General features: G+C 37.2%; 1 protein-coding gene across 18 annotated transcripts in view; it reads left to right on the plus strand.

Annotated features, from left to right (window-relative positions):
- MYT1L (myelin transcription factor 1 like) overlaps nucleotides 1-25,404 on the plus strand; it is a 296,204-nt gene that overhangs the window by 180,889 nt on the left and 89,911 nt on the right. For all 18 annotated transcript variants that reach the window (XM_052697138.1, XM_052697109.1, XM_052697148.1 and 15 more), the window contains one exon: nucleotides 15,788-16,161. In XM_052697138.1, the coding sequence (XP_052553098.1) occupies nucleotides 15,788-16,161 (374 nt within the window). The remainder of the gene's footprint in view (nucleotides 1-15,787; nucleotides 16,162-25,404) is intronic.

A 25,404-nucleotide genomic window follows, 5' to 3' on the forward strand; every position in this document is an offset into this window, starting at 1 on the left:
TCTTCTATCCCTCCCTCAATGATGAGCTAAAAATTTCTTTCAGTGCTACTGGCAAGGAAAGTCTATTACTTTCTGAGTCATAGCACTGTCTCTACGGCACCTCAGTGTTCCTTGGATATACTGACACACTCAGAACTGACGTGCCCTGGCTTTGCTTAACTTGTGACTTAAAAAGAGACTTTAAGAAATCACACAGAAAGACAGACTCAGGAATTGAGTCAGAATTATAAAACAAATACCATTTTAGAAAGAATACAAATAAAATCTGACTACTTTTTTAACTTCATATCTTAGAAATCAGGCTTGCTGCTTCCTTATTAACATGAATGTTGCTTACTTATTAACAGGATGTAGGAGGAAGGACTGAACAGTTAAAATGGCATTGACTAACTTGTTTAAAATGTTAGCATTTAAGCAGAACTATAAAATGGGGAAAGCATTCAATATTTCTATCTACTATAATTGTGATTGTTCATTGAAAATAATAGCTGTCAGTCAGATTTAGAAATCATGCTCTACTGGACTGCTTGGGTAGAAACACATCAGAACAATCATGGTTAATTAAATTTGGTAGTAAGATTTTTTTCCCCCCTACTTTTCTGTATGTACTATGGATTAAACAGATCTTTTGCTTAAACAGGACTAGATTTTTTTCCTCTTACACGAGATGTGCTTAGTCTAGTTCATGTTTGTTTTAGTGATTTGAAGGTCTGTTCAAACCGAAATGACTGTGTTTCTGATCTAGAAGTCTGTAAAATCAAGAACTCCCCAAGAAAACAAAAAAATGTTGGCTGTTATGAAGAACGGGCATGACATCACAGTTCCTGTTTATTAAGCTATAATGAAATTTACCATTTTCTGATTCACAGACAGGAAAAAATAACCTGCTAGTTAGACTGCAGTATACTTTTGCACAGTATCTGAGAACTTGAAGTGACATAATGTCTACACAGCACATACAGCATCACGAAGTCACAAAGTGGTTGAGGTTGAAAGGGATCTCTGAGTCCATCAGCTCCAACCCCTGCTCAACCAGTGACACTGAGAGCAGGGTGCTCAGGTGGCTTTGGAATATCTCCAAGAATGGAGATCATTCTTTCCTTCTAAGTATTATGGATATTAAAATATTTTTTGATTGCTATTCCACCTTCAGTTCAGAACATATACCTGCTACAGAATGAGAGAAGTGTTCTACCATTACATTTCTGCATTTGATTTGCATGGAAAGCATTTACGCTTCTAAACCAAAATATAAGCACAAACCTCCACAGCAAAACTTAATGAGAACCTTGGTACTGAAATGTAAAAGAAAAAAATCCTGAGTGCAGTTGATAAAACTGGTAATGGAAGACGCATTTATGTAAGCTCAGAGGTGCTGCCAGCTTAGCTGAGCTATGTAGCTCCGTGCTTTTTACAGACTAGAACGTTTCAGATTTGTAGACCACAGATAATTACAGCACAATCCCCTGATCCAGTAGAGAAAGAAAGCCTTCTCTGTCACCCTAACATGCAGGGCACAATTCTGATTTCTATAGTATAGTCATCATGTCCCCTTTCTGGACCAGCTAACCTGAACTCCATCAATTAATGAACTCCATCAATTTCTACATCAGCCTGAGGAACTAGGAGAATGCTGATTCCCAAACCAGAATCTTGCTAAAAGGTGGGTAAAGACTGGCTAGGATGAGGCTGTCTTCTGCCCATGCTATGGACAGGAGAGAGTTTTAGGTTTTCTAGAAAGAACAGAAAAGGAGAGAGAAAAAGAACTAGGTTGGTGATTGAAAGAATCCTCTAGAGAGACCAGACTTACAGCCATGACAGTGAAGTGATTTCAGCAATGCTCATTTAATGGTGCTTCATATTTCCTAGCATAGTTACACCACAGTCAGCATGCTGAATATAGAGACTCCTATGCTCACGTACCTATATGTTCCCATTGGGTGATTTATTTAGTGAGGAACTTAGTCATTGAAACTTAAGTATTTTAAAGTTAAGCTTGATGGCATTTAACTGCTCCCCTTGATGATCTATGCCCCAGATTATGTAGGGACCATTTTTAAAAATGACTAACACATTGCTAAATGCCTTTCAATGAGACATAAGTTTTAAACATCCAATACATCAAAGTATTCCAATAATTAAAAGCTGAAGTGGTATACATGTTCTAAAAACTTGCTTTTCATCTTCTAGAACTGAAGAATCTATTCTTCTTCTTGCCATATTCTCGCTATATGCTTATTATTCCAGCCATTTCCCAGTTTTACGTTTTGGTTTCTAGACAGTATGTCATTCTGGACCTTTCTCTTTTCACTCACTGATCCTTGCTGCCTTTCCTGTCTGTTCGTCTTTAAAACCGAATGGCTGATCTTCAGAGAAGGATAACTGCCTCATTTTCCTGTGAAACCTAGCCATAGGAGGTATGTTGGCAGCAGATTTTCAATGGAAACCGCCATTTCCACCCACAGCCCAGCTGCCACATTTAAATCATGCTGTGTGGGGCTTCCACTCCCTTGGGAGGCTATTTTCATTTTCCTCCAGAGACTCTTCTACAGTCTAATAGAATTCACTGTCAGATATAATAAGTAACGTTATATACTGTAGTATTTTTTTTTTTTTTAATTGTGATATGAGTCAAGTTGAAGCTTCACTATTCTGGACTGGAATGTGATGGAATTTAATTATAATTTTTTGGCCTGAATGGACATCTTTCCTTTTATCAGATGTATCAAAATGCCTAGTTTAAGGGAAAGGCCCATATCTAGGCATCTGGCTTTTGGAGTAAGATGATTAAGCCAGTAGGTAAGCTTTTATTTTTAGACCAGAGTATTTCTAATTATTCTAATCATGAATAAAACTTTGAGAGAAAAAAATGAACTGAATGTCAAAGAGACAGTTTTGTTTTTTAATTCTGCCAATAATATTCAACCAACTTATCCAAGATAGGTGAGCTTCTATCTTAGCAAAAATACTGCCTGCAGGACTCTGATACTACAACAAAGCAATCTCTGTGCCCTGCAGAAGGAGACTACTTTGATTGGTTGTTAGCACAAGCAAATACACACCTTTCAAGGTGTAAGTCATGGCAGATGGATGGAGCATCATTTTCTCAGAGGGGAGAATAATGCTCCCCAATAATGGCCCTCTACTTCTATGGTGTTGAAAATCTTAAGCCATTATATTTTTTTCTCTTGATGAATGTACCCTATTACTGCCACGCAGAGCAAAAGTTAGGGCAGGACTAATGTGTGAGCATAGAAGGAGCCTTGAATTGCTCTAAAGCATCTCTGATAGAAATTGCTGATACTCCAGCGATAGTTGAAAACTAAATAATACTGAAATAGCTGTGCCCAAGAGGGCCACAAGAGGCCTTGGATCTTTAACAAAGAAGGGCAGTACAGCTGACAAGGAGTCTGGAGTACAAGTCTTATGAAGAGCAGCTGAGGGAATTGGGATTGTTTAGTCTGGAAGAGACGCAGAGAAGACCTTACCACTCTACAACTGTCTGAAAGAGTATTGTAGCAAGGTGGGAGTCAGTCTTTTCTCCCAGGTAACTAGAGATAGAATGAGAGCTGATGGCCTTAAGTTGTACTAGGAGAGGTTTGGGTTGGATATTAGAGTCATAGAATCATAGAATGGCCTGGGTTGAAAAGGTCATGTAGTTTCAGCCCCTCTGCCATGGGTAGGGTTACCAACCACTAGACCAGGAAAAAGTCTCCTCAGAAACAGTGGGTAAACCATTAGAACAGGCTGTCCAGAGAAGTGGAGGAGTCACTGTCCCTGGAGGCTTTCAAGAAGAGGGTAGATGTGGCACTGAGAGCGCGGTGGTGTTGGGTTGATGGTTGGACTAGATGATCTTAATCTTTCCCAATCTGCTTTTATTGTGTGGGCTTTTTTTTGTTTGTTTTGTTTGTTTGTTTTTGTGTGTATGTGTGTGTATGTGTTTGTGTGTGAAACACATCAAGAATAAAGGCATCTTTAAAAGGTGATGTAGAGAATAACCTTTTAGCTCCTTCATAATCATATTGTGAATATATTAATGCATATTAATAATGGTTTACATTTTTTTCTAAAGAGAATTAATTATAGCTACAGTTTCGTAATGCAGTAAAGTGCAGGGAATGCTGTCATTTCTATTCTGTCTTAGACTAATCATGTTGTCTGTGCTGTGGAAAGCCACATTCTTTTTTCTTTTTTCAAAATAAAAAGATTTAAACATCTCAATTCTCTAGCAACCAGAACGTAAAATATTTCACACTTGAATGACTCCTTACCAACCATGCAATACAAAGAGCAGTGTCCTGTAGCTTATTCTGGAGGTGAGAATCCAATACATAAGCACTGAAGTGGTTGCATCTTGTATCGTTTGGTTTTTGTCATTTTTTTTCCCTGTAATTTCAGCTGTTAACTGATGATAGACACATGCTTGCATTAGAAGGCTGGCCCAGAGTATTATTTTTTTTAATATTCCCTAGCTGTTTGCTTTTTGGATAAGTAAGATACTTACTGCTATAGTTACAGGAGAATGAGTGTATCGTATTTCTTAATTCTGTGCCATATGTCGTTCTTGGTTAAAATGAAGCTGGGAGACAGTGCTGTTGTTTTTTTATGTAGAGATGACAGAAGGCGTATTTCAGATAGAAAACAGGAGCTGACAGTCTCATTGTAGTAGCCTTACACTAGAGATACAATAACTGACAGCATACTTTGTTACTCTACGTAAGTTCATGCTGGAATGGTAGTTTGACCTGTAGTGTTGTTGTTTAATATGATCAATCAAGTCTGTGTCTAAGGGTGTTGACTGTACTAATGTGTGTCTGGCCATGTTGGTAAATGATTGACAGTATAACAACATGAATTGTCTTTGATGTCCAGCAGTTTATTTCTCTTGATTTGTGATTGCTTGAACAAAGCATGCTGAATTTCTTAAAAGCAATTGCTTTTAACCTGTTGAAATAGAAATGTTTCATATAATGTCCAAGTTTCAAACCTTGTGACTATGTAAAGATCCATTGTAGCTGATAGATGCATTCTTGCAGCGTTTTCTAACCCTTTCAAATTGGTGAACGATTGATTCTGAAATTTTCCCATTTTATATTGTTATCATGAAGAAAAAGGAACCTTCCCTGCTCTCTACTTGTAAACAGTTGTCATTACCACTAAGTTGAACACTCAGGTGGCACACAAATCTGGATGTCGTGGCTGCTTCTAGATACTGCTTTGAGTTAGCCAACCTCAATTTTATCTGTGGAAAAAATTGAGTGTTTTTATTCCAGTTTAGACGTCTAAACTGGAATGGAGTGGAGTTTACAATTTGACATTATTACAGAAATCAGTGTTCTTTGAGTTTATGCAGAAAAGGTCACTGGCTTTGCATGTTTCCATTTTTACATATTTAGGTTACAGCAACATAAACACTGAAGTGTTCAGAATCAATAGCCACTTAGAAAAACTTGATTATATGCATTCATCTAATGAATCAATATGAGACATTAAACCTTCTCCTTATGCTATCCTAGTGTCTTTGGTCAGTCCCTATATCCACAGGTCTGGCAATAAGATGTAGTCCATTGTGGCTTTTGGCTCGTGAACACAGTTGAGATGGGTGTAATTGTAGGATTTGAGTGCAACTACAGCTTTGTCTGATACGTGTCATGCAGGTGTTCTTCAAAAGATAGGTGTTAGAGAAGGAGAATTATTCCTGTTAAGTGATACAATAGGTGTGCAAAGGAAGTAAGCTTTATTTTTTTTCTTTAACAAAATATTGTGGTGCCTGTTCTTAAAATCTGCTAAGCATTATCTTGGTTGGAGATGGACATACAATAGTAAAAACAATGAGAGGGTCTAATGGGATGGATTTCTCAAATGTATCAGGTTCCTTAGTGGTAGAAATGTAAGTTAAACCAGTTAAATGTAAGTCTCGTTTTGTTAGTTGAAGGAGATATTGAAAGTGTCTAAGAAAGGTGAGATTCCACTTCCTGTGAGTTGACTATAAAGGGAGCTTAAGATGACTGGAACTGACTTAGATTTTAGCAGCCCAGGGGTAGGTGAGAGATGAAGCCCATCCGTGACATCATAAGTCCGGGAACAATCAGATATTATATTGATTTATTTACATAAATACTTTTAAATAATTTATAACTACAGAGCATGTGCTTTACTAACCCATGCTGCCACATAGGCTTTCAGTCTCATGATTTGTTACATTTATTTTTTACACCTTGCATTAAATGAGCTCTCCAGAACTGAGCTTTTTCCTGCATATTTGTTCACCACCACTATACCTTGTTTTTTTTCACTTAATAGCTATTAGAGTCAACTAATTGAATAAACCTATTGTTTAAGTGGGTCAATCATTGCAAAATCAAAATTTCCGTTCAGTTTCCTTGTTCCATAAGCAGAGATTTTCATGATGGGTCAAAGAGCAGATTTTCCAGTAATTTGATACTTTTCATCATGTGGTTCAGTTACCCCATTTTGAGGTCTTAGTGAGTTAGAGTGGAAAGGTACTGAACATTTAGGATGCATAGGATCCAGATAAATAAAAGATCTTCACTTTGACTTAAGTTACTGTGTCTGTATTAACTGAATCAAAAAGTTCACTTGGTTTTGTTTAAAAATATGTATTTAGATTCTTGAACTCCTTAAAAAACTTTAATTTTGAGCTCCAAAAATCGGTTCATTTCACTTTTGCCCAGTGTTGTTAGTCCTACACACTTCTTGCAATGCTTTTTAAAAGATATAATTATTTAGTACTTATTTAGTTAAATGATAACATATCTGAGTAGATCTGTGGTGTGTTTGAGGTTATTCATATGCTTTTAATTCTCTGAGGTACACAAGGATTTAGTAGGTGTTTAGAGCTCTGTGAAGTAAATAGCACAACTACTACCTTTATTTTTTAAGATCCAGTATGCTCCTCTCCTACAGAGAGAGGAGTTTCATCTCTCCTGTGAGGAAAGGTTGAGAGAACTGGGCTTGGTTGGCTTGGAGAAGAGAAGGCACTGGGGAGACCTCATTGTGGCCTTCCAGAACTTGAAGGGAACTTATAAACAGGAGGGGGAACGGCTGTTTACAAGGGTGGATAATGATAGGACAAGGGGGAATAGTTTTAAACTGAAACAGGGGAGGTTTAGGTTAGATATTAGGAGGAAGTTTTTCACACAGAGGGTGGTGACGCACTGGAACAGGTTGCCCAAGGAGGTTGTGGATGCCCCATCCCTGGAGGCATTCAAGGCCAGGCTGGATGTGGCTCTGGGCAGCCTGGTTGGTGACCCTGCACGTAGCAGGGGGTTGAAACTACATGATCATTGGGGTCCTTTTCAACTCAGGCCATTCTATGATTCTGTGATGATTCTATGAGTCCTGAATACTTCCATATTTTTTCTTACTTTTCAGTAATTGTTTCAGTAATTTTGAGTAATTCAAATATTTGAAATTCTTGAAGGAAGAAGGGGATGATAGAATGCAGTACATTTCACTCACTCGTACAAGTCAAGTTCAGACGAGTTCAGATAAATAAATGATTTTCACTTAGCGGTAGTGCTATTGTATACATGCCTAATCTGTACAACTAAATGAAGTAAAGATGGTGGTTTTTGACACTTCATACATAAAGGCACTTCCTGCTTATAATAATTTGATCTATTGAAATAGAAGCAGAAGCTGGTAGCGAAGCCTGAAGTACAGCATAGCTGCAGAGATGAGATTCCTGTATTTTAAATTGCATTTTTTAATTTATAGTTTAAGTAGGTAAAGGCATACATGGTCCCACTTGAAAAATAAAATAAAATAAAATAAAATAAAATAAAATAAAATAAAATATATATTTATGTATCTCAAAACATGTAAAATGGGGATGGTAATGTAGATATTCCAACGCACTGACTGAATTAGTGCCTGATTCCCACTGGGAAGACAGAGGTGAGGGGCAGTTGTTCTGCAAGCAGCATTTCATGCTAAAGTGCAGTGGTTCCAAGAAGGGTACCTGATTCTGGAACAGTATTCAAGGGTCTGGGTCAGCTGCCTGCAGGCTCCTGGAAAGCAGAGTCCTCTCGATTGGATTTCATTACAGATGGAATAAGAGTAATTTTAATCTGGCTGCTTGGAAGCACCAAAACATGTCCTAGCTCTGTTTTGTAATCTGCAACTAGCCATCTCTGTGAAAAAACATCTCAAAAACGTATATGTCCTTCTTGAGCTTTGACCTGTTGCTTTTCTTGTTTTCTCTTCTGTATCTTACTGGTTAGTGTGCTGGATTTGAATCAGTACCTCTCATATTCCAGGACAGTACTTAGGCTCTACACTGGATTTTTTGGAGGCAGAGAAGTCTCCTGATCATATGGCATAGAGATAATAAAATGACTTCCTATAAAGAAAACTTCCTCCGTTATCATTGTCTGCTCAGGTTATAGATGTCTGTAGTGACTTGGCACACTTTTAAGCAGTCATTTAAATGGGAAAAGAAAATTGTCCTCAGCTGAAAAAGTTTATTCTTGCAGTTGAGCAGGCAAATCATTAGGCTGGAGTAAATCTCTTCTGAATTTTTGATTCTTTCATTGCTATTAATTCAGTAGTCCAGCTTCAATGAGACGGCTACCACTTCTTCCTCAGAATAGCATGTGGCTGGGTAGGGCATCCTCCTGGAAGGCAAGGAGTGTATGTTCAAGACATAGGATTTGGTGGAATCTAAATATCTTATGTTCTGGTCAACTGTCACCAGCTGATAGTATAAGTCCTTTAAAGCTAAAGGTGATCATTGTTTTGAGGGTGATTTAATAGCATGCAGTGTTATGCAAATTAATTAGGTTTGCATACTCTTTGAAGACTGTCTTTGTTAAAGGAATTATCTGTGAATTACCTTTTTTTCTGAATACCTTGAAAGTCAGCACATACAGATTTGGAAGCTGTGTAGTGCAAACCAAAGTAATGCTTACATTATTCAATAGGATAAATGTAAGTGCCTTGGAAACATTCTGCCTGTAGCCTTAAGCAGAAGTCTGCTTCCTAATTTTCTTTCCTGAAGTTGTATATGGTAAAATTTCACCTCAGTGCCACTTCAGATACTTATATTCTTCATTAAATGCTTTTTGATAACCTCAGAAGATGTCTGTATAGCACATTTTTAGGTTCTATTACCTACCAAATGTTATGCTTTACGTTAAAATAAATGCTGATTTATTGATGATATGAAATAAAACAATGGGAGCACTGTTTCTGAGGACACTTTTTAGGTTGCAAAACAAACAAAAAAAAACTTTCTAAGATTTGTTATTAGTCTTTTAAGCTTCCTTGTGAATCTATGGAGGATAACAGACTATCTAAGGGGAATGTTTCCTCCAGATATAGGTGTTATGTCACACATTTCATATGTGTGGTAGCGTATAATCTAGAGGAGAGTATTAATCAGTAATCTGACTTGTAAAATTTTGTGCATTTCTCTGGTCCTATACAATATATAATCAGATATTTTTAATTGTTATGGCTTTAAAATATTAATTATACTAATTATGTTGAAATTAATGTTATGTTACTAAAACAATATATTTGCAATCAAGGAATTCAACTCAGGGAAAGTAATGTGCATTTTCTGTTGAAGAACTGTATTCAATCAAAGAGTGATACTGTGTTTTTTAATGATGCAAAATCGTGTGAGAGTTAAAAACATACCATAAATCATCTTCTAACTAAATTCATATATTATTTCTTCAATTTCTTCAATTATTAATATCTATATGTTCTCTTGGAGCTTATTGCTATGAAATTCAGCAACATTCTTTCCACAAGAATTATTCATGATAGATGCTGAAAGACTGAGACATGCAGCCAAGAAGTGTGGAATATTCAAAAGTGTATTTCAGAAAGCCCCAACAGATATTTCACTGAAAGCTAAGACAGTTGAAGCGTGAGGGGGAAATGAGACAAACATAGCTGATGAGGGAAATACATTGAGAAAAAAAAAGAGAATGGACAAAGGCATACACAGCAGATAAATCAATGAGGTCATTGCTTTGAGCAGGGATAAACAAGTCTTAAAATAAGTATACAAGGGAGTAATCACAGAAGACAAAATTGAAAATGGGGAGAAAATTGCAGGTGCTCTAAGGATAAACAGTAACAGATTTTACAAATACATGAGAAAGAAGAGGTCAGTGAGAGAGACTGTATTCTCAGTATGTGATTGTGAGAGGAAGTCAGAGCCAGATGAGGCACAGACTGCTGGGAAACTGAATGCTTCCTTTCCCTCGGCGTGCTCTCCAAAGAGACCAAAGGGAAAATGCCAGAAACAGAGAAGTGTCCTGGAGGCAGAATCTGAAAAATTAATGAAACAAAGGCTGATAGCAGAACAGGTTAAAAAGGGAAAAGAAAACAGGGCAGCTGAATAGTAGGTTCCAGCTCTGGCATCCTCTTTACCAGCTTTCTGAAAAGACTTCAATAATCTTTTCAACGCTCACAGATTCTGAGGTCAGTAGTATATGAGGTAAATATGACATATATGGGGTTTATAGCTGAAGAAGACTCCAGTATTTTAAGGTTTTATGAGAGACGGTTTTTAAAGGTTTAATGAGAATTGTTCATACAATTGTAGCTTTATAAACTATTAATCCACACAAAGGCAAAAAAAAAAAAAAAAAAAAAAAAAAAAAACAGAATTGTAGGCAAAATGGACAACAAACAGCACAAATTGTGAAAGAGAGGACAAAGCCTGAATTAGAAGTACTTGACATAACTGATTTCATTGGAAAGTGGCATGTTCCTTAGTCCTTCATTGTCAGTCCCAGCCTTAAAATGTACAGCTCTGTTCATTTCTCTTGTAATTCTACAAAGACACTGAGAGTAGATACATGAAAAACTAAAGTCAATTTCATAATGTTACTTGAATATTTAAGTTGCAAATAGTTATTTAATCAGATTTATAACAGCATCACAGCAGATCAGGCAGCTGAGTGGCACTGATTTCCATTGCTGGTTATGCCCTTTCAGTGGGTCCTAAATCCTGAGTAATATCTTTCATTCTCATATACTTTTAAAAATATGCAAAAAAGCATGAAGCCATAAAAAAAATAATTGCAAATGACCAAAAACAGTGCTGACAGTTTCTTTTTACTTTGATTAATAATTTGTACCTTAAAATTCTTGGGGTTATATTTAGATGCAAAAATTAAACAACAGATCTATTCAGAATAGATCTAGTTGTTATTCTGTGTTTTCCTCCCGAGATCCCAGACTACTGGAAATTTTGAAAGACTGAATTGAAAGGTACTGTTAATTGTCTTGATGGACCAGAGGCTTTGTAGAGGGGTTTAGGTATGTTGGAACATTGGACCATCAGCAACAGCATGAAATTTAACAAGAATAGCTACTAGATTTTGAGATGGAGTAATGCCAAACACAAGTACAGACTGGGAGATGACTGCCTGGAGGGCAGCTCAGCAGAAGGTTCTGGCAGTGTTAACAGACAGAAGGCTCAACATGTCCCAGCAGTATGCCTGGGCAGCCAAGAAGGCAAGCTGTGTTTTGAGGGGCATTAAACACAGCATACCAGATCAAAAGAAGTGATTCTCCCACTATATTTAGTTGTTGGTACAGCTTCATCTTGAATATTGTCTGCAGTTGTGGGCTCCTCAATATAAAAAAAGAAGTTAGGGTCCTTGAAAGCATCCAGGGAATGACAACAAAGCTGCTAAAAGGATTTGAAGTCAAGTCTTGTGGAGAGAGGCTGACGACACTTGGGTTGACTAATCTGGAAAGGGGAGATTGAGAGGCAACCTCATTGCTCTCTGCAGCTGCTTCAGAAGAAGTAAAGAAGGAGCTGCTCATCTTTTCTCCTTCTTATTAGTGACAGGATGTGTGATAATTGCTCAGAGCTGTGCAAGGGAGTTTCAGACTAGACATTAGAAAAAGTTTATTTATTGAGAGGTTAGACACTGAAATAGGGTTTGTAGATAGGTGGTCATTGCTCTGTGCCTGTCCATGTTTAAGAGGCATTTGGATAATGCTCTTAATGATATGTTTTAAATTTGTGGCAGCCGCAAAGCAGTCCAACAGCTGGATTCAGTGATATGTACAGGTCCCTTCCAAATTAAGCTATTCTATTCTCTTCTGTTGTATTCTATTCTGTTCTAAGTTATGATAAGAGAAAGAAATGAAATCTTGGGTATTGTTGAGGCTAAGCCTACTCTCATCTATGGAAATAAAGATCAAGAATTTATGAAAATACCACTTAAAGATACTGGCATTAAAGAAGCTACAGTGAGGGTAATATACCTCGTAAGGAAAAAAAAACGGAAATCAAGACAAGCATGACACACCCATTCAGGGAATGTTATTCTGCCTTCTTAAATTGCATTTAATTGATATACAGGTTTCTAAAATCTTCATGATAGCCATGCTGTGATCCATACATATTCTTCAGAATTGCAACCTGCTAGGCACTTTAGTGAAACAGGTTCCTCTATCACGATCCAGACATCTCCCTGGGCACTATACGCACCTTGAAATTCCAGTTCTTAAGAAAAAACTTCTGCCTTCTCTCAGAGTTCTTTATAAATGGTTTGGACATACAGCTCCTGAATTCCTCACATAACACCAGGGAAAGTTCCAGAATAATCCTGCAATAACAACAGTGCTCCTCTTTTGCCCCATGTTTTAGATATGGTCCAGACCAACGGAGACTGGACTCCCGTTTCTGCCCTGACTGTAACTATGTGGGATATTCTCCATGGAAATACATTTTGCCTTTCCTCTTGATTCTGAGCAGCTGGAGCTTGAGTAAGAATAGGAGTCACAGGGCAAGAGGCAGGTCTGTCATTTGACAGAAAGCAGAGGCAGGGAGATAGGGACAAGATATTTTGCCATTTTTATAGGTTTTGTTTTGCAGCATTTTTGGGTAGAAGCAAATATAATACAAAGAGAAAACACCAGAAACTTGTGCCTTCTGCCTTTCCAGGTTTTGGGACTTTTAATAGTAGTCAAGATTGGGGATTTTGTTTGTCTGCTCTTTCTCAGAATGTTTCTTGGAGCTCATGTTCTAGAGAAGGGTGCTCTTTCCTGGGATATGCCGCATTACCTGCTGGCTGGAGCATGTTCCTACGATCTGTACAGTGTGTGTGCTCAATTTCGCTTCTAGCCTGCACAATTAGGCCTGAACTTCAGTGTTGGTTGCTGGAAACTACGTACTGATAGTAATACTGTCACATGCTGTGGTGCTGAGGTAGTGTAAAGAAATGGCGTATGGGATTGAGATCAGTTCACATGGCTTCCTCTCTGCCCCTCATTACCCCTCATGTGTTTCCCCAGCTCCACCATGAGCTCCCCTGCCAGGAACTGCTCTTGCATGGCTGCCCCACAGGCTGCAGCTTCTTCCAGGACACACCGCCATGCCATGGCACGCTGTGGTGTTTGGAGCACCTCCTCCCCTCTCCCTTTTCTGACCTTGCTGGCTGTAGAGTTGTTTTTTCTACTCCTCTCTCACCGAGCACACGTTTTACCCTCTGTTAAATACACTTTCCCAGAGGCACTTCCATCTTGGTTGTCAGGCACAGCTGAGCGCTATGGTGCAGCCATTGGAGCCAGCAGAAATCAGCTGTGTCCAGCACTGGGCAGCCCCAGCCTCACCTCGCACAGGGGCCTTGCAGCCCCAGTCCTCATACCCCTACATGCCCCAAACCCAAATGAGGATGACAGAAATCTATCTAGACGGAACTGAAAATTTACTCTATTTTTTTTATAGTGTTAACGGAAGGAAGATGAAGTCTAATTTAGACATGCTGCATTAGACTTTAAAGATAACTATAGTCCCTGCAGAGGAAGAGGTGTCTGTGATTCAAAGGTCTCCCTAATCAAGTTTTCCAACATGGATACCCATTTTTTTTTGTGACTTTGCATGATTCTCAGGTGTATGTGTGGTAGGCAGATTGAACCAGCTGTCCTGTGAGCAAGTACCTTAAAATTTATGTAAGACTATGGCTAAGTTAGGCAACTAGACAAAATGGACTGCTTTTTTCTTAAGTGGCATTAAATAATTGGGATGTGTAGCTGCTGGGATGTCACAATGGGATGCAGGCACCACAAAGAAGCCCTCTAGTCCTCCATAATACTCTTCTCTCTGTATTGGAAAGATATGGATTTCACAGATAGGGATCTTTGTTCAGTGAACAAAGAACTGGTTGTGAGATCATGTCCAGAGAGTGGTGGTCAGTGGCTCAATGTGTGAATGGAGACCAGTGATGAGTGGTGTCCCTCAGGGTTCAGTACTGATACTCTTTAACATCTTCATCAATGATATTGACGGTGAGATTGAGTGCACATTAAGTGAGTTTGCAGGTTACCCCAAGCTGCGTGGTGCAGTCAGCACACCTGGAGGACAGGAGGCCGTCCAGAGGGACCTGGACAGGCTGGAACAGTGGGCTCAGCTGAACTTCATGAGGTTCAACAGACCGAAGTGCAAGATCTTGTACCTGGGTGATAGCAACCCACACTACGAACACAAGCCGGGGGATGAAAGGATTAAGTGCTGCCCTGTGGAAATGGGAAGCTGGACATGAGCCAGCAGCGTGCTCTCATAGCCCAGAAAGCCAACCATATCAAATGAACCACGATTAGCAGGTCAAGGGAGGTGATCCTGCCCCTCTACTGTGCCCTGGTGAAATATCTCTGGGAGTGCTGTGTGCAGATGTAATCATGTTAAAGGGTAGGAAAATATAATGTAAAAGGAGACATAAGTAGATTTGTGTAAAAGGCTAGGAAGAGCAGTGGAAATGTCACAAAGCTACTTAATCAGAGGAAAAAGGCTAAAAACCTATGTGATTTGAGTAGCACTTAAAATGAAACAATGAAGGAATTAAAAGAAAAAGCTTTTTAACAAATAAGTAATTTCTGTGTGCTGTCACTCAGTGTAGTGATAGGGGTTACAATAAGGGTGACCATATTCAGGAAATACAGTCACGCAACTTTGAGAAACTGGTGACTGGCTACTCTGGTAGAAGAACAAAACTCTTAAGGTTCTACTTATGTTACAGTGCATTAACATGACTGAAGAATAAGGTGTACTAAGCTTTGAAAAGTTTGTCTTTCTGTATTGACAAATAATTTTATAATTTTCTTTTTTTGTTGTTGTTGTGAGAACACTTCCAACATTGGCTTCAAAAACTTATTTTTTGTTGCACTGATGAGCACTCATTCCCATTTATTCAGCCTCATAATTTATAATGAAGAATTGAGAATTTAAGAGCAATTCATTATTTATAATAACAACAAACAATATTGTTAAGAATGCATTCATATTTTCATTCGTATTTTCAGTCATTTTTCACTCAAACGTATATTTGTTGTAAACAGTCAAAACCTTAGTAAGTGTTACAGAATTATGAAGCACTGCTTTTTTCCTAATTGTTGTATTGATAGCTAATAGGTAGTATAAATATGCTGTTTTGTTGTTTGTTTGCTTTTTTTTAAACTGTATTTAAAACAAGAATTTAAAAAGAATATCATATGAAGAGGAAAGAAAAAAATAAAAAGCACACAATTGTATGTGTTCTGTAACTGCTGTGCTGGCATGAATATGTGACCTTTATTAATAATAATTGTTTACTAGTTCACAGGTTTTGTAAGTCTTCTTCACCTTGGTCATTATTGTCTAATAAGTATTTTAATTTGAAAACATGTTTTGAGAAGAGCAACTAATTATGGTGTAGAATTTGGAATGAATGACTAAATGATGTGTGTTATACAGTCTGACCTACAGAAATCTTTAGAATAATATAATGATTTGCATACTTTATTTTTGCAGTGTTTATGGCTGTCCTTTGGCAAAAAAACGAAAAACGCAAGATAAACAACCTCAAGAACCTGCTCCCAAAAGAAAACCTTTTGTGGTTAAAGCAGACAACTCTTCTGTAGATGAGTGTTATGAAACTGATGGAACAGAGGAGATGGATGAAAAGGAAGAAGAAGAGGAAGAGGAGGACGAAGAAGAGGAGGAATATTCTGATGACAATGATGATCAAGGTGATGAGGAGGAGGATGATGAGGAGATAGATCGAGAAGAAGAAGAGGAGATTGAAGAGGAAGAAGAGGAGGATGAAGAGGAAGGTGAAGATGTGGAGGATGAAGAGGAGGAGGAAGAAGAGGAGGAGGAGGAAGAGGAGGAGGAGGAAGAACGTGGTAATAATCAGAGTATTAGTAAAAAGTAAACACTGTATTTTCTGGGTTAATCTTTTAGTGTGGTGTGTGAGGATATAGCTGTGAAATTCTCATTAAAGCTAATGGAAATCATGCAGTTAAATCTCTCTGCTCCACACTGAAAATATACCCCACTGTGTTCTCTTAACATTTATTTTAATAAGTCTGTCTTCCGAATATTTTTTAATACACCAGCACTCACATTTCAAACAAGGAGGGTGGAGGTATGTTTGTGCAAAAAAAAATACTTGCATAAGATATAATTGTGGATTAATGCATGCCTTTACCAAGAGAATATTTACAAAGGTACAAGCAAAGCATCAGCTACAGCTGGATGCCTGTACTGATTGTTTACAAGTGTTTTTGCTGGATCTGCTTATATAATGCCAATGATTGCCCACATAAAACATATCACAAGTTTTCAGATATTATTTTCTGAGCAAAAATGGGTCTCTTCCCTTCGAAAATTTCCCCCCATATTTCCCAGCCCCACCCTCTGCCAGGAAACTTTTCAGAATTAACTGTAACTATATACTTTGGTTCTTTGAGACTTGGATGCTGTGTACTTTAGTTGATTCTACTGAAACTACAGAGAGAGAAAGGTTTACATAGATAAAGTCCTTCTAAAATCTATATGTATTAGTTATGGTACCTTGGCATAAATGCCCATTATACATACAGATCACTGGTAGTAACCAAATTAATGTAGTAGTAATGGGATTAACCGATTCAGCTTTCTCTTTTTTTTTGGGATTTTGGACTCTATATAACCAGTATTTTCAAAATATATGACCAGTGTCCATTTACTCACGAGTCCATATGCTGATGACAGACATCATAATGCACTGGGGTGAAATTAAAGAATCATGCAAAAATTAATGAGCTATCTAAAAAATATTTTGTTCCCATTTCCAGGGAACACGTTTTTGGTTGGGTAGATTCACCTTTCTAACCAATAAAAATATAAGAAAAGCTTTCAGCACTCCTCAGTTGGATTCCTCTTAGGAACCAGGTATGAAAGTTGTATGACTTTTGTTTCAGCATTCTGTAAGGTCAGATCTTAAATCTCACAGAAAGACTTTGGAAGTGTTGTTTCCACTTGGGCAAGGTGGTGGCCAGTTGGGTGATTATAAGTATTTTCTAAGATATCTGAACTGTAGCATTTCCTCAATTATTTAAATTTGCAAACAGAATTGAAACATATATGACCAATCTTTAAAGTTATATGAGTTTGATGCAATAAGGAAGCCGTTTCATTTAGCAGAGAACTCTGCTGGATGAGAAGCTTTGATAGATCAGTCTGATGTGCAACTGCTATTGCAGTCCTGATGGGCAGATGCAGGAAGTTGAACAGTTTCTTGAAGAGATAATGGTTACTGAGCTTGTTGGTACTTAGGTTATGGTGCAACTGGTTTCAGCTATCATGAGAAATTCTGAATCTACACTATCAAAAATGTTATAAGGAAAAAAAAGCAAAACTCAAGAGCTCAAAAAAATTGCTTTTGGCAAGCCGGCAGACTTGATACTCAGCATACGAATGCTATCATTATGGAACACAGTGGTTTACTTATTCCAACACAGTTATGCATGCAGTTAGCCATCCTAATCAACCTAAAGTGGCTGACGTTGCTTTTTGACTGCTCTCCTTCCATGTATAGTAGGCTGTGGTTAAGAATAGCAAGAATATTACAGAGGTGCCTTTATTAGCTGCTTTCCATATTACTTGGAATTAAAACTCACACAGGTCAAGTTTCTCTTAGGATCCCATGTTACTCCTGTAATAACACATAAAATCGCTGATCTCTACATACATCTCTGTGTATAAGTACTTTATGACAAATGTTAGTCACTAGGAAAAAAAGACATAAAATGTGAATAATGATAATATTTTATAAGAAAAGTATTATATGATCTTCTGAGAGTAGACATGATCATCATTGTATGGACAGACTTAGAACAGAGCTAATCAGATAAAAGATAGAGTTAGCATCAATTCATGAGGAAGATAATGTGGGGTTCCTTGTAGCTTAAGGCTGTAGCCTTATAGGCTGAAGGGTGTAGATGAGTAAGAGAGTTTGTTTTTGGTGAGGTATAGAAGCTAATTAATAAACCAGACGTTTTTAGATATTCATTTCTTATAACTTTGAAAGGGATCTTGATGTTTCACTTTCTTCTGCTCATAGCATACACAACACTGGTAGAATTTGGAACTGTTGATTTTCCATGCAACTAATGCATAGGTTAGGGATTCTGAAAACACATGGACTGAATATGGCGCTTTCCTTTATCTGTTGAGTACATGGGAAAATTAGGTCTGTCAGTTCCTAAGTGAGTTGTCTGAATCAGTCACAGCTCAGTACAATTTAGACAGTGTAGTAAACTGTCATCCACCTTTTAAGAAACCATAGCAGGAAGTCTCAATGTATCCTACTGTTCCTTTGTCTAGAAACAAAATGCAGCATTGTGCAATAGACAGTAAGATACCTGCACAATTCTCTTAAATGTTTTTTTACTTGTGCTATGGATTAAAGCAGAAAATTATTGTCTAAGAGGAGAAAAGTATTGTCAAAGAAGAGAAAAAGGTTAAAATCTAATAATGCAAGTATTGGTGCTAGAAGAATTCCGTTATAGAGTATTTGAGAGAATTCCAATATAGAGTATTATATAGTAGAAGTCCATTAGTAGGTACAGGAGCCAGCAAGTAAGGGGGGAAAAAAAAAAAAGGAATGGTTTTTTCCCATTTCATAGGCAAAATGCAGTCTTCTGTTAGAAAATGACTCATCTTGGGAAACTCTGCTGGCATCTTGTTGCTCTTCCTTTTAGTTAAAATAAAGTGAATTTTGATGAGATTCTCAGAGAACTTCAGGTAATAAAGGTGCAGAATTTTTCCCGAAAATACTTGGATTTTCACTGAACCCATCTCAAACTTTTTGAAAATCACATCTTTCTATCCGTGTCATTGAAAAACTGAAGAACTTGAAAAATAAGAAAATATCCTAAAGCAACACTCTTACAAATCTCAAAATACCATTTTTTTTTTTTTTTAAATTAAAATAATCTTTTAGATGTGAGGCCTGAATTCTTTGCTCATATTTCTGTGTATAATCCACCGAATCAAAATTAATCCTTAAAATTTTCTAGTGGTGGCCAACATATTATCTTTCAGTTTCCACTAAATGCACTCAGTGTCTCTGTAAAACATCTCTGTGTCTGTGAACGACTGTTTGTTGGGAAGCCCTGATATTCAGCTCCACCACTAAAGGCAAGATGAATCTTTCCAGTCCCTCATACTCAAGAAAAAAAGGGCAAACAGGTGTTCTTTTTTAAGATAGGCAAATCTGTAAATTGTAATACAAATGGGAAAAGAAAGTAAGAAAGAGTAAGAGAAAAGGCTGATTTTAGAGTGCTCCTTCTTTGTGATGGTAACTGTTGAAACTCTTTGGATTAAAATCTGTAAGGCACGTTTGATTTGCAAGGCACACTGAAGTTCTTCCTCCTGAGATGAGCTCAATTCAGATAGTTGGGTCCCAAAGACTGTTTCATAAAGCTTTTCTATTATAGAAAGAAATCTCCGCTGGAGGAGCTTCCGGAACAGATGTTCCAAGGCACCATTTAGCGCATATCATATGAAGACATTCAAGATGGCTTGTACTCCAGGTATTTCATAATCAACCAGGGTCAGGAGGAGGCTTATTCTAGGTCTTACTCAGGCTTACTCTAGGTCTAGAGAAACTTGATTCATCAATCAAATCCATTTCATAAATGATACTACCAAAATGAATGCAGCTTACCAGGAAGTGAAGTGTTAGGATGTATTACATTTTTAGACTCTCCCTTACATTTTCTAATCAACTCAAATTAGCTGGCATATACAATATAGCAATATATGGTACTGTACTTAATTTATCAGGTGAAATACAAATGTAAAAGTAGCTGTGAAACGCAAGTAGTATAAATTCAAGGAGATATAATAAAATTGTTTTGTTTTGTTTTGTTTTAATGAAGGCTAGCACTAGAAAATAGGGAGAGATGGTGTAGCAAGTTTCACATTTTTTCAAATTATGGAATTAATTTTAACTGTGGTAAAATGTTCCATTTTTCCTCTACTTGCATGAGTTAGACACAGACACACAGGCACTCATAATTTGAAATCCACTTATCAATGTTATTACTGTAGTTAATGCTTCCTCTGTCTTCCTGCTGCCTTCATCAGATTGCTTCTGTAGCACTAATGTATGTCCCTTCAAGCAAGGGGAGACACAAACACCAATCGTGCTGAGGAAATTGTGGTAGCATACAGCTTTCCAACTGTCCTTGCAACTGAAGACACTCGCCATCTTGATAAAATAAAGGTGACAGCTCTGTATTGTCAAGATGGCCTATCAGCCTTCTGGTCATTAATCATTTAATATTATTTAATAATTTAAACTATTGTCAGGAAAGTGGTCATCTGTTTAGTGAACACAATGTTCAGCATTAGACAGAACACAGAGCTGGACATATCATTTACCTCATAGGCAAAGCATCTAAAAGAAGAAAACTGTAGCTTTAAGTGAAGTGGCCAGAAAGCATCATTTCACTGTTTGGAAAGATGCATCTGGATAGAAGTGCATTTTCCAGGCCCAAGGAAGAATTAGTAAATACCTAACAGCCTCAAGAGGGTAAGCAGATATTAACCATCTGCTAATAGACTCTATTGCTATATAATTTCGTCTTCTTTATAAAAGAAGATACCTTGTGCATAGGATATCTCACAGATAACAAGATAAAGAAGAAGAAAAAAGAAAGAGTTGCAACTGACAGTCATTTATCCTATCTGACATATTGATTTTCTCTAAATAAGAAGTTAAAGTTGCTTTAATGAACTAGTTATGAAGTACACAAGCCTGGAAGTGCTTGGGTCAAGCCAGCGCAATTTTTATTGATGTCTTTTTTCTCCATTGAAGATACAAATGTAGACTAGAAGTTCTGATGTTCAGCAGTTTATATTATTTCATGTGGAGACACAGGGACTAGATGATTTCTTTGAAAATTTTGATTGGGAATAATGTGATTGAGAGATTTGGAACAGATAGCTCAGAGCTGAAAAGTAGGTAATGCCAGTTCTTGTGGAAAAGGTTTGAATCTATTTATTTTATTTCTTGTATATTTGCAGTTGTTTGGCTGGTGGATTGCTGTGGTTGGCTGCTATGCTAGAATAGTAAATTTTGCTTGTTGGTCTGTTGCTCTGCTCAAGATGTTTACTCTTCGCTGCTGATTAGAGAGTACGATTGGTTAAAGGCATTATTTAAGTGTTATTTTTACTTCTCTTAAGTGATATAGGGCCTGTGACTGAACTTGTTACGTGAGGATAAATAAAGAATAAGCTCAAACCTTTTAGAAGTCGATCCTTTTAGCAGTTGGTCCATTTTCATGTTGAAAGTTAGGAATGTACTTTAGTTCTTTTCTGATATGGGGGTTTTCATATTTAGCTCCTTTCTTTACAAATAAAAGGCCTTAAATGAGATGTGAACTTTCTGATCTTTCAAGAGCAAATGATTCAATTATAGCTTTATGCAACGTGGAAAAAACATTCACCTTTGATGAGACAGATTACAGATCTATGTCATACACAACTTCTGCTGACATAAGCAGAAATTCTGTAAAGGACACTGAGATACTTAGGGAGTTTGAACTAAAGGCTGTGGTAAAAGCATCTCACTATACATTCAGCAGTGCATCTGATTTTAATGCTATTTTGTTCTGAATTTATTTTGCTTGTGCATGGGGTTGCTTACTTGCATTTTTAACTCATTGACTCTTTCCTTCATTGTTACCTGAATTTGAGTTGTTGTGACTATTGTAATGTCATTTCAAGGCTTATGTGTGACTCAACCTTTATCTAATCTTGCTAGAGAAGTTGATCTGTAAAGGAACCATTTATCTCAGCAATTCTGCTTAGGTTTCTCAAATATTACAGTCCTCAAGAAGAGGCTGCATAGAGGCTAACTTTTCTGTATCTTTCTTACATCCTTCTGTCTGCAAATAAATGCAGAGTGGATCCTCGACTTCCCCTCTTTCATTTGTTATCTGGCAGGATGATGTAGTAAAATAAATTATTTCTGAAATTAGATGGAGTGGAGAAGAGATTCAGAGTGAAAAGTGCTATAGCCTTAGAACTGTATTTCTGGTCTTTCTCAGATTCTCCACAAACAGTTAATTTCCAATGATCTTTTATTTTTGGCACAACTGTGCCAAGAGGCTACTTGCTTGTGCAGCTTATTTCTTTTAAGAGCCAATAGTGTACTCAGTATGGATGGTGTTTGCATCCATATCTGTGAACAAAATCATCTGATATTGCTGTATAAAGTCTTACGTCTGGGACATAGCACTTTGGGAAACACACCCACAGGTTGTGCAAAAATGAATTCTTTACGTTCTCTTTGAAATCCTTTGCCATTTACAGTGCTGCTTCAAAGATACCATTTTCCAGACTGTACTACATCTCAGAGAATACAGACCCTGTATAAATCCTTCCTGATACTGCAGATGTAAGGATTCCTTAAAAATGTTTCATTTGCTCAGTGTTATAGGTTTCTGTTTACCTAAACACTCTTGTGTTTAGATCGTAGCACAGAAGACAAATTTTAATCATTGTAGTCATTCATAGTTCCTGCCAGACTGACAATATTTGTCCAAAGAGTGAACACAAGGGGTAATTTTTTACTCTGAAAAGTAGAGAACCTCATTTGGTTGTTGAAGGGGTAAATTTTCCACTATAACATGTCCTTCAGGAGATAAAAAATTGAAATAAAAGTCCATACTGGATTGATTATTTCTTTTGACGCATATCTATTCTCGTGAATAAATTTTGCAGTCCTGGCAAATTCCTCCTGTCACAGAAATTTTGTTAAATTTCAAAATATAAATTTACAAAAAAACACTCTTAGAAACAAAAAGTTTTGATGCGTTACAAACATATGAATGTAATTTCATCCAAACACTAGGAAGCCCATCAGGAATAGTTTATTTACTGTGCAGGTGATGAGGCACTGGAATAGATTGCCCAGAGAGGGTGTGAAGTCTCCGTGGAGAGACTCTTGGACACTCTGCTTTGGATGTCATTGCTTGAGCGGCGTTTAGACCAGATAGACCCAGAGGTCCCTTAAAAACTCAACCAGTCTATGATTCTTTGAGTTGTGAAGCATTTATTTCCCTTTTACAGGTTTCTAGACGTTTCAGGCTTGTTCATCATCTGTGCTGCAAATGACATAGTCCTTTTATATAGTGGGAGATACTTCTCTGGTTTAATTTTTTCTACAGATAGTCTGTGAGAGGAAACTGTTGGAGCTACAGTTAGCTAGCTGAACAGAAAGGACAATCAAATTAGGAGAAGGTGAAGAGGGCTAATGTGGAGAAAGAAGCCACCTGAAGTACTTCGGTAGAGAATGTATAATAGTAATTAGGGAAGGCCCTAATTAGATGTGGTGGTGGAGCTTTTTTCACTGTTATTATTATAATCCTCAGAATTATTTGGAACAGGATGACTTCATACAGAAAGTGCTGAAAGTAGTCAGTCAGTAATATTAAGTGCATCAAGTATCCATAATGCCAGAGTTACTGGATTTTTTTATCATGTTATTTCCAAGGAATCCATGGTAGATACTATATGCTCTGTGCACGAAATATTCCTGTTTTAAAAGAAGCTTGCATTGGCTCTGCAAGAAAAAGTTGTGCTAGCTAATAGAACTGACCTTTCAGGACTTAAAGTGAGTTGATTAGGTAAATAGTTATTTATCCCTAAAGGTTAGTTTTGCAGGCTATATTGTTAATAACAAGAGTCCCAGTCTTAATGTGTTAATAGGGAGAGTAATAGTCTTGTTGTGACACCAGAGAAACTTCATGGAAGATCTGCATTTACAATTAGAAAGAAAAGCAAGAAATCATGTCTACATTTTTTTTCCATGTTAGATGTGGATAAATCAAAGTAACAGGTGTGAACACGAGTACAGGTGTAGCATGAATCTGATGGACTGAGATAAGCTCAGGCACATGAGCTGAGTGTGAGAAGTGAAATGGGAGTTCAACATCACATTTTCTTCTTCTTCAACACAGAAAGTTAGCAATTAAACCAGAGACTGCTTTGGATAAGCATTGCTCTTAAGCACTCTGCTGAACCTCTGTCACTCCTCCAAAAAAATTTTCAAGAACTCCAGCAAACTGAAGAAGGTCGTACTTGTGTGAAAGCAGGACATTATGTATTTCTTTCTTGCTCCAGAAACACTCTAACCATATTATGAATTGACTGTTTAATATACAAAAACAGTCCTGGGAGCAGAGATCAGAAATATTTTTTTCCTTGTAGGTGAGTGCCCTTGTATACTAAGTACAGTGAAAGCAGTACATTTTTGCATGACACAAATAACTTGAAAGTTATATAGTTCTCTTGTGTTTTCTGCTTCCTAGTCAGTTTGCGTCCAGTCTTTTAATATGGTGACTAGCATACTTTTTTAGTGAATTTGATACTGAACCCATTCAAAGTAAGAGAGCTTTTACTCTTAGTTTTCTGTTCCTTAATAACTATACTATTAAATGTTTGGTTTTTTTTTTTTGTTTTTTTTTTTTTTCAGATGAAGGGGGTTTGAGCAAAGGAAGGAAGGAGGGAAACAGTTCTTCCTTCAACTATAACTTATAGCAAGTTGATCAAAGCAACAGCTTACAATAAAGTCTTATTCTGTCTGAATTTGTCTATAGACAAACTGGGTTTCTGTAGGAACTTGTATCAGAAAATGGCCAGTATCTAAAATTCTTCAGGGCTTGAATGGATGTAGCTGCAGAGTTTCTTAAGACTGGAGATATTTGGAGAGAATTAGAAGCAGAGCCTTCAACAGATAATATGTATTTGCGGTGTTTGGGTTTAGAGTTCAGGTGTGTCCTAGGTTTGAATTTAGTAGTTGTGTCACCAAGAGAAATGGAAATACAACTATTCCTATACAAGTCACAGGAGAATTTCCGTTTGAAAATGGTATAGAAATCTCTGCTACTACTCACAATAATTTGTTTTTGTTGAGCAATTCCAGCTGGAATGTCAATTAAATAGAATGATGAGATGTATTGCTCCAAAAGCCAGAGGATCTTCTGATGCAGAAACAGAAAGAAAAAAAAAATCCAAGTGTAAAAGGAAGTAAAGGACTTATACAGGAAAAAAGGATTGCAGGAAAGCATAAATAAATTATTAGGAAACTG

Source organism: Tympanuchus pallidicinctus, unplaced genomic scaffold, assembly GCF_026119805.1.
Source record: "Tympanuchus pallidicinctus isolate F22 unplaced genomic scaffold, pur_lepc_1.0 scaffold1, whole genome shotgun sequence".
NCBI classification, from domain to species: domain Eukaryota; kingdom Metazoa; phylum Chordata; class Aves; order Galliformes; family Phasianidae; genus Tympanuchus; species Tympanuchus pallidicinctus.